The sequence below is a fragment of the Prionailurus bengalensis genome, chromosome C1 (genome assembly GCF_016509475.1).
Source record: "Prionailurus bengalensis isolate Pbe53 chromosome C1, Fcat_Pben_1.1_paternal_pri, whole genome shotgun sequence".
NCBI lineage: Eukaryota > Metazoa > Chordata > Mammalia > Carnivora > Felidae > Prionailurus > Prionailurus bengalensis.
Window position 1 is genome coordinate 171,621,043 of NC_057345.1, and position 10,612 is coordinate 171,631,654.

At 40.8% G+C, this 10,612-nt stretch overlaps 1 protein-coding gene across 6 annotated transcripts in view; it reads right to left on the bottom strand.

The window, feature by feature from the left end:
- The window catches only part of NCKAP1 (NCK associated protein 1), a 111,325-nt gene extending 101,423 nt beyond the window's left edge, over nt 1–9,902 (bottom strand). For 3 of the 6 annotated variants that reach the window (XM_043577228.1, XM_043577232.1, XM_043577227.1), the window contains exon 1: nt 9,405–9,633. In XM_043577228.1, coding sequence (XP_043433163.1) covers nt 9,405–9,512 — 108 coding nt within the window. In that variant the 5' untranslated portion in view covers nt 9,513–9,633. Of the gene's footprint in view, nt 1–9,404 lie in introns of all 6 variants that reach the window. The other 3 variants (XM_043577231.1, XM_043577229.1, XM_043577233.1) reach the window with 2 other exon arrangements.
- Between the last annotated feature and the right edge of the window lie 710 nt (nt 9,903–10,612).

Genomic DNA, 10,612 nt, shown 5'->3' on the forward strand with positions numbered 1-10,612 from the left:
TGTCAAGATACACATGTATTTTTAAAAACCCTTTAAAATGATTACATTATGTATCCCTGGCTAAGAACCACTAGTCTTCGAAGCTTATAAATAAAGAAACTATTATAACCCAGAAAGGTTAAATAACTTGTCCAAAGTTTAAAAAACAAAATAGAAGGGCACCTGGGTGGCTCAGTCAGGTAAGCGTCCAACTTCAGCTCAGGTCATGATCTCACGGTTTGTGGGTTCGATCCCCGCATCAGGCTCTGTGCTGACAGCCCAGAGCCTGGAGCCTGCTTCAGATTGTGTCTCCCTCTCTCTCTGCCTGTCCCCCAGTCGCACTCTGTCTCTGTCTCTCTCACAAATAAACATTAAAAAATTAAAAATATATATATATAGTATCAGAGCTTTATCTAGAATCTAGTTCTCTCAAGCTACAGAATATACTACAACTGTGGAAAATGATAGACAAGTTTAGAAGCTGTATGCCAGCAAGAAGGACATTAGACATTACTAAGGTATTTTATAACCTTATATGTTTTATATCTTTATATATTCTCCTGAACAAAAGTTTTGGAACCTTAAATAATGACTGACTACTCCTTGACATTGCCTACCTGAAGCTTCTATTCCTACTTCAAAACCAAGCACAAAAGTCATTATCTCTTCTCCCTCGGAATGGAATCTTCAATGCTCTTCTGAAGATTCCCATAATCACACTTACATAATACATTTCAGTTAGATCTCTGTAAATCTCTCATACCTACTAAAATATGAACTTCTTGACATTGGAGACTGTATATTAATTTACCAGTGTCTATGAAGGAAGACATTCAACAAATGAAGAGTAAACAAATGAAAACCCTCAAAATTTGGGACTAAAACAATAGCTCGTAAGATTTATAAAATACCGTAAAAAAATTTTTTTTTAATTTATTTATTTTTGAGACAGAGAGAGACAGAGCATGAATGGGGGAGGGGCAGAGAGAGAGGGAGACACAGAATCGCAAACAGGCTCCAGGCTCTGAGCCATCAGCCCAGAGCCTGACGCGGGGCTCGAACTCACGGACCGCAAGATCGTGACCTGAGCTGAATTCGGACGCTCAACCAACTGAGTCACCCAGGCGCCCCATATAAAATACTTTTTAAAATGTAGTTTTAGATACTATCAAGTATCTATGCAATAAAAAAGTATTTTCCAATATAGGCCTTTACTTAAAACAGGAGATACCTTTAAAATTGGCACACGTACAACCCTACTTACAAATTAGCAATTCAAGAACTTATGAAGTCTGTTAACTTATTTAACTAAAATACTACACTGTAACACTATTTGAAGAAATAATTAACTAGGAGATTGTCTCATCACAATTTACCAAAAGTAAAAAATTTACCAAAGTCTAATTATGGTACTGCAAATTCCTACAGCATTAAAACTAAAAAGATTTTACTACATTTACTGATAAAGGCAACAGTAAAAATAGCCAACAACAACAACAAAACACAGAAGAGTACTACTAGTTTACTAATTACTAATTTTTGCCCAAGACAGAAACAAACTTATTGGTTAGACTTTCTTTTTTTTTAAGTTTATTTATTTTGAGAGAGAGAGAGAGAGAGAGAGAGAGAGAGAGAACACATGTGCATGTTGGAGGGGCAGAGAGAGAAGAGACCGAGAAAATCCCAAGCAGGCTCTGCACTGTCAGCACAGAGCCCAATACGGGGCTCGAACTCACAAACCATGAGATCATGACCTGAGCTGAAATAAAAGTCAGACACTTAACTGACTGAGCCACCCTGGTACCTGCTGGTGGGGCTTTCTTTACTGCACTTCTTATATTTCATGTTATGGAACTTTCAATGTGAAAATGTTACCATTTGACTTCATGTAAAATGAAAAAAGTACATTTAAAATTCCATTTAATTTGGAACAGAGTATCGAGTTAGGAAATGATTCCATGTGTCCTTAAAATTAGGAAAGATAAATGCTACTTCATTGTATCTTTTAGTTTACACTTTCCTTTCTGCTTTATAAATACTCTTCCCCCAATTTAAGCAAGTTCCTGTTTCTTTAGTATTGTTTATATGATTAGTTCTTTCAGTTTTTTAATAGGTCAGGGACTAAATTTTAGAAATAATCACAAAGAAAAACTGCACAGAACATGAAAAGTAAATACAAAATATGTTTCCCAAAAAAATTTGAATTAAATTTTAAAGTTCCTAATTCTAGGGGCACCTGGGTGGCTCAGTCAGTTAAGCTTCTGACTTCAGCTCAAGTCACAACCTCGTGGTTCATGAGTTCAAGTGCCACATTGGGCTCTGTGTTGACAGCTCAGAGCCTAGCGCCTGCTTCAAATTCTGTGTCTCCCTCTCTCTCTGTCCCTCTTGTGCTCAACAGGCTGTCTCTTACTTTCTCAAAAATATACATACATACTTACATACATAAATAAATTTCCTAGTTCTAAACCACTGCTCATTTTAACACATGACAAAGCTAAACGGAAGTCTCCAATAATAATCACTCTGGTACACTGATAGTATGATCTCAATTTTCATACAAATCCATACAAAGTTCATACAAATGCAATCGACAGTAAAGACAAAAACTATAACAGAATTACATATTTCTTTAAGGTTACTGTGTTCAAAATCTAATTCTATCTACCAAAAATATATCAATGACTGTAAACCTAATGGCAAAATAATTAAATGAAGAGCCCATACTTAGTGGTCAATAAAAAAGGTGTTAATCTGAATTCCAGCTGGCTCAGTCAGAAGAACATGCAACTCTTGATCTGGGGGTCATGAGTTTGAGTCCCACATTGGGTATAGAGATTATTAAAAAAAAAATTAATAAACTAAAAAAAAATTGGACAGATTACTTAACCTCTCCAAATTCAACTCCTTTATCCAGAAATAAGTATGTACATCACAGAACTAAAGACAAAGAAAAAAATATATAAACAACATACAATGGCAGCTAGCATTAATTTCATTACACACTTTTTTTTGACAATAAAGAGATGAAACTATTTAATTCTAGTAACAAATAAAGTGTATAACTACTGGAGCTGACCCAAAATTACTGTTGGAATTTAACTGATGTGAACATTCCTAGGATATTATCAAACAATAACATGGATTACATTTTCAATCATCCTAGTCAAGAAGGACAATTACTTCTGACACTGACAGTTTTTCACCTGAGCCTCCTCATTTTTAACATATTGGACATAGCTAGCTAGTAGCTATGTTCATTCCTTTAAATTTTTCTTACAAAGTATACAAGCAATAGGTTAAGGACCCTAATTTCATTTATATGTAAACTGCATCCATGATGTTTCATTTTTATTTTTGTAAAGAATCTAATTTAATCAAAAGGTAATAAAATATGCATGCACATATGTTAGCATTTGCACAGAAAAGCATGTAAGTATACAAGGTTTATTTTTAAAAGTAGGAAATGGGTAAGCAGAGAAATTTCTGAAGTGACACAATTCTGTTATGTTCGAATTTCTAACAATAAACAGGAATACAATAAATGTATTCCTTTTGTAATCATTAAAAAATCCTTAATATTTAAGTTACTTAACAAGTCCACAAAGGATAATCTGTCATTGCTACTTAAAAAAAATAAAAATGGGGTCCCTGGGTCGCTCAGTTGGTTGAGCATCCGACTTCGCTCAGGTCATGATCTCACAGTTCGTAAGTTTGAGCCCCCACATCAGGCTCACTGCTATGGGCACGGAGCCGGATTTGGCTCCTATGTCCCCCTCTCTCTCTGCCCCTACCCAGCTTGTGCTGTCTCTCACAGAATAAATAAAATATAAAAAAACAAAATTAAATTAAAAAATAAAAATAATTTTTCCTAAGTATTTTTCAGTGATCTTTATTTCCTCAGCCTACCATCTAATATAACAAGAAAAAAATTATCAAATCCTCATTTTTACAAGCAGCACTCATTAAAAAATAAACTTACAAATAGACATAATAGGATCTGTTTAAATAAATAATATATATTATTTAATTCAGGTTTATGGAGAGATGTTTCCTTCTTAACATACTTAAGGCTCTCATGAAACCCCCCTGGGGGGTTGGGGGGGGGGTGGGAATCTCATACTAACAACACTTACTACTCCAGAACTTGCCACAAACCAATCTTTGGAGCATGTTTCTGCTCCTGATTGATGAATGGAGAAAATAATACCCTAAATGAAGAGAAAGAGAACACTGAAAGAGAAAACTAAAGCTGGTTCCCCTCCCTTTACCTTGCGCTACACCCCTCCTTCACATGCATCTTTTTTTTTTCCTCCATTAAATAAGCAGGTACCAGCTAAGGACTTTCAATTTTTTTATACTCCTATTCATTTTTTCCTCATAAATGTATCCAAAATCATGGGGTGAAGACTATGAAAAAAAAAAGAGAGCCTCTAATAAAAAAAATTTTTTTTAAACAAGCGAAAATACATTGAAATCTGCAAACACACACCATTCAAAAAAAAAGTCTGCAATAGTTGGGTGGGTCTTTTCTTCTTTTCCGTCGTTTAGAATTAAGGCAATGATGTAACTAGAAAAATCACGCAAATATTAACTGAGACCTTTCTAGTAAAGAGTTATCATTCATATTAGTGATAGGAAAAAAAAAAGGAGACTTTGAAAAAACAAAATAGAAATATTTGCTCAACTCAGCAAAAATGTTTTGGTATTTGGGAATGTGTTTGCTAACAGCAGCAAAATTTCAGAAAAAAACAAACATTGCCCCCCAAAAAGATGCTGAGACTCCTAAATAAACACTTACATTCATGAAAGTTTTAAACTATTTTAACACTGTTATTATCTTTTATCTTCACAAACAATCCTGTGAAGTAGGCAGAGCAGGCATTATCTCTGCATTATGGAAACTAAACTGAGCTCAGTTACTATTTAAAATGGGCCACTGTAAACATTATAAAGATAAGATAATGAGAGCTAGAATGGACTTTAACATTCCTTTTACAGTTAATTTTCCTCTGTTTTACAGATGAGAAAAAATAAAGCTCAGGAAAGTCAAGACATCTCCGATGTTACAAAACGCTCAGTGACAGATTGAAGACTGGAATGCAGGTCTCCTAAGCCCTGGCCCACTACTGTACTTCGAGTACCACACCACAGTCAGATATAAAAGTAGACTAGAAAATGTTAAAAATCAACACATAGGTAAGTAGCATTACCAGGTCTGGAAAAAAACATATTTTTCAACAAAAAACAGAATTTTTAAGGAATTAAGACACAAATAAATTTAAACATAAAACTACCTACCACCTTCATGTCTTTTCCTAAACTCCTTCACCTGTTCTTTCCTTTTTTTTTTTTTTTAAATGTTTATTTTGAGACAATGCACGCCCTCAAGCAGGGTAGGGGCACAGAGACGGCAAGAAAAAAACCCAAGGAAGCAGGCTCGTACTGCCAGCACAGAGCCCAAAGCTGGGCTCGAACTCAAAACCATGAGATCATGGTCTGAGTGGAAATTTAGAGTCAGACACTTAACCGACGGAGCTACCCAGGCGACTCCTCCTCCTGTCCTCACATAAGGATGTGATTAGTCTACAAGTTCCTTAAAATTTCCATAACCTGGGGCACCTGGGTGGCTCAGTCAGTTGGGCGACCGACTTCGGCTCAGGTCATGATCTCACACAGTCTGTGAGTTCGAGCCCCACATCGGGCTCTGTGCTGACAGCTCAGAGCCTGGAGCCTGTTTCAGATTCTGTGTCTCCCTCGCTCTCTGACCCTCCCCCGTTCATGCTCTCTCTCTGTCTCAAAAATAAATAAACGTAAAAAAAATTCCATAACCTGTGCATATTAAGATTTCAAAATTTTTTCAACTGATCAATTTTCTTTTAAAAAAAAGTAAAACGGGCACCAATGGGTGCATCAGTTGGTTGAGGATCCAACACTTGACTTGGGCTCAGGTGATGATCCCAGGGTCTTGGGATCAAGCCCCATGTTGTGCTCCACGCTGGTCATGGAGCCTGCTTGGGATTCTCTCTCTCTCCCTCTGCCCCTCTCCCCCACTCGCGTTCTCTCTAATAAATAAAAATAATAAATAATAATAAATAAATAAAAAGGCATCTTCAATAACCACATTATATTCCTGTAATAAGCATTAAAGTGTGTGTATATATACACTATATATACGTATATATATACATCTGTATATACATATATAAATATAGATAATAGATTTTTTTTATTTTTTTTTTTATATAATTTTTTTTCAACGTTTATTTATTTTTGGGACAGAGAGAGACAGAGCATGAACGGGAGAGGGGCAGAGAGAGAGGGAGACACAGAATCGGCAACAGGCTCCAGGCTCTGAGCCATCAGCCCAGAGCCTGACACGGGGCTCGAACTCATGGACCGCGAGATCATGACCTGGCTGAAGTCGGACGCTTAACCGACTGCGCCACCCAGGCGCCCCGATAATAGATTTTTTTAAGTAGGCTTCATGCCCAGCATGGAGCCCAATGCAAGGCCTGAACTCAGGAACCTGAGATCAAGACTGAGCTGAGATCAAGAGTCAGATGCTTCATCAAATGACCCACCCAGGCACCCCAGTATATTATTTTTATTACAGTAACTTATGAAGTTATTTTACTCAGGTCACTTTAAGTATTTTCATTGTGTATGCTCACTAAAATATTTCCATGTAGACTTCCAACTGAAACAGGAATCAGATCTGATAGACAATCTAATGCATGTACGCATTAATAAAAATGTGATAATTAATTGATTGGTAGACATGTATTATGCAGTGGAAGGTTTTTTTGAGAACTGTAAGAGATTGGGATTAAAAAGATGTAGCTTATACAGTCATAAAAATGCAGACAGCATGAACCTTATAAACACATGGTGAACCAATCTTACTCACTTTTTTTGGCAAGATTTTTGAACAAATGTTTCAATCCCTAGCCAGCCAGGAAGATATGCCAGTCTTATAGACAACTCTATAGGCTAAAAGATGCAAAAGCTATCTGATGCATTTGTATGCAAAATTGCACAAGGAGAGCAAACCAAAAGCTATTATTAAAACTAGAGCAAGATTATACACACGCTCATATGTTACATAGGTCATATACGTTAAATGTGTATATGTATTTTTTAACATGCCATATATGTTAAATATATACATTGTACATATGTGCACCAATATATATGCACATATATATATATGTATTATTCATCCATTTCAACAAGACTTAATGGAAAACTCTGGACCAGGTAAGGCCCTAAGTACCAGTAATTCAAAAATGAGTTAACACCGTCCATGCCCAGAGGGAACATAAGGCAAGATAGACAAAATGTTTCTCAATAAACTCTAAATATGCATTAAGTGCTGAAATATAACAATAACTCAAATATTTGACAATTGGATGGAATAATCACGTTCAAATCATTTTAAATTTCAATAGCTCAGTAATATAAGAACCTGAAGCTTCTCAAAACAGGAAGTGAAAAAAACAAGCTTTTAAGGCAGTGAACTGAAATAACAGGAGTTCAAACGCTTCAAGTTTGTTTTAATTTTGTGCAATTTATGAAGGTAGAATAGGTAAAGTTTCGTTGTGTTTATACCATAAAAATGTCTAAATGCATGCTTAAAAAGGTATTTTGCCCAAATACCCAAATCACTTTTGATGTTACTCTCACTTCCTTTTCTGAAAACCATCGTAACCATTTCCTTTAACCACAATACCACAGGTCTAGTAATTTTTAGTACCGTTTGCCTTGCTTGTTTTTTTAGACAAAGTTCATATAGGAACTAATTTGAAAGTTTGTTAAGGAGCATAATATCACAAGAAAAGTCCAAGTCAATACAACCTGTAAGTAGTACTATCTAAAATTAAGTTGTTTCCATCTACCATAAATGTATAACCAAAGCTCTTTGGTAAATGCAGAGGGCTTCTTTGTGATGACAGTGAGCTCCTGCCACAGAAGATGTAACAAACTGAATAGACATGTTGCAGTTGCCCTCTCCAGATTTTACTGAGTTTAGAGGCAAATCAATCCTTGCATTCAGGTGAGCAACAGGAACACAAGCCATCCTTATAAAAAATTCATCACTATTAAGCTAGCATAGTCTTCTCCTTTAGAATTACAACATCTATATCAAATTGTTGGAATAAATCAGTTTTAAAACTTGAACTCCGTGATATGGATTTCAAAAAAATATTTCTTCAGCAGCCCTAATTTACACACATTATAATTATATTGCTATGGTCAAACTACAAGGAATGTTCATGATATAGTTAAAATGCCAACAAAAATAATTATGAAAACATGACATCAAATACACACTGCAAACTCAAAAAATGGTAGAGTGTGCCCAAAAATCTCTTTAATTTGCTCTTCACCACGTTCTTTGAAACTTACTAACCTTGCCTTAAAAGGAAAACGATTTTGGTCTGTTTTCTCTCAAGATAAATTAATACAATATTTGTCCTATCTTTACATCTATTTCTCTTAACTCCAACTCAGCCTTCCATATCTTATTCTACTGAGGCCATTTAAAGACTTTCGATGGGCCTTTGAGTTACAACTACACAAATTTTCCTTACATGTTATAAACCAGCAGTAATAGCAACATATTTACAGTTCTAATTGTACCGACACCGAACTTTAAGAAATCGTGTTTCGGTGCTATTAGATAGACATGGTTGCAAAAACTAAGAGGAGGAGTAAAGAGGGATGGGAGAGAAGGTTGTTATTCCTGTTCTCGTGACTCACAGCCCAGAAGTATTTCAGAAGAAAATTGGTTCCACCCTCACTTTCCCCTCCTCTCTACCTTCAAAATGAAATAATTCCAAATTGTCAACATGCTCTCAAACGACTGTTATTTAGCAATCCAAAATAAAGTGGCAAGTGGAGGAGATGCGGGGTTCATCCCGATTAGCCATTCCCTTCCCACATCCACACACTTACACACCAAAAAACTGAGACAAAATTGCTACCACCTCCGACAGATTCCTACCATTCAACCTCAGTTATGAACACCCAAGTTTTCCTATCTCCTCCCCCCTCCCCCAATCTCGCCCACCCTCTGCCCTCCCTTTCCTGTAGACCCCGCTCCGGGGGCGGGGGCGCCGAGGGCGCCGAGGAGGGGGCGGCAGCGGCGCCCCGGGCCCCGCGCCGGCCCGGCCGGATCCCGCCGCTGGGAGCTGGGAAATGGCTTCTCTCTGCCTCCGGCCGGCCCGCCCGCCACCGGGGGAGGCGCCGGGACTCCGCAATAGGCCGCGGCGCTTCTCGGCGACCCCGGGCCCGGCCTGACGCGGCACTGCCGTGATTTCTGCCTCGGGCGCCGCCCGCTGCCCCCACCCCCGGTTTTCCCCGGCCGCGCGTCCTTCCTCGGCCCGCCCGCTGCCCCCGCCGCGGTCTCGCCGGCCCGTGCGCACCTTTTTGATGTTGTAGAGGCGAGTCAGCATACCGACGCCCCGGTCGTTGAGGATGGTGAGCTTCTCCGCCAGCTTCTGCTGACTGGGCTGCAGCACGGAGCGCGACATGGTGGTGCTGGTGGTGGTGCCGCCGCCGGCCGCCTCGCACCCAGTCACCGGCCCGCGGCCTCCGCCGCAACCTCTGTCCGGCCTCCTCCCCCACCGCCCGCGACCTCCGTCTCAGGGGAGAGCGCCCATGACCCTTGCGCCCCAATCCCGCGCCGGTGACTGAGCAAGCCGCGGCAGACGCCTCGGGGGTCCCTTCCCCCGTAGGAGCCCGCGTCCCGGCAGCCTCCTGCCTTCCGCCCGCCGCCCTTCCGTCCCCACCCCCGGCGCTCTCCGCCCCAGCCCCCACCGAGCCGCCTTCCCCGGCTCCTCCACTAGGTGTGGCGGCGGCGGCGGCGTCTCCGGCGGCTGAGAACGAGGCCGCTTCCCGCAGCCCAGGACGAGCGCTCGGTCACCTGATCGGCCGCGCCGGCGCCCCCGCGAGGCCGGACGGGGAACTGCGCCCTGGGGGCCTTCGCCCGCCCCGCCCGGCCTCGCCGCTGCCGCTGCCGCTTCGGACTGGGCTCCCGCCCCAGTCCCGGCCCCCCGCGCCCGCTGCGCTTGATCCCAGTGTGGGAGTCCTAAGCTGAGATCAAGTGGAGTCGCATTTCCACGCTCGTCCCGCTTCGCCCCACACCCTTCTACAAGTTCCCAAAAGTTGCCTTTCTGCAGCACCTTCCTAAAGAAATCAGCAGAAGTCCGGGGGGGGGGGGGGGGAGGGGAGCGTTTCAGGCGACTTTCGTCTAAGAGTGGGCTGGAGGCTCCAAGCTCTTTTTCCTCCCACCGCTTGACAGACGCTTGTCGCTGAACACAGCAGATGTTGTGCTCCACGAGGCGGGCATCGCCTCTCCCATCCTCCCTATCCCATCCCTACCCCCCTGCCTGAAGACAGTTTTTGAGAGGGGAGGTCGGAAGTGAGGGCAACTCAAGTTCCTGAGATAATCGGAATCCGGAATTTGTTGACTAGCAGCACCCATCCGGAGAAGACGCAAAATAGGCCCTGGGATGAGGGAGGCAAAAGATAAATGCTTGTTCAGTGAATGAAGGAACGCTCGCATTTTTTCCAGGCCTCCACCCTAAATCCCACCCCTTCTTGGAAACATTCTACTTTTCCATCTTTTTGT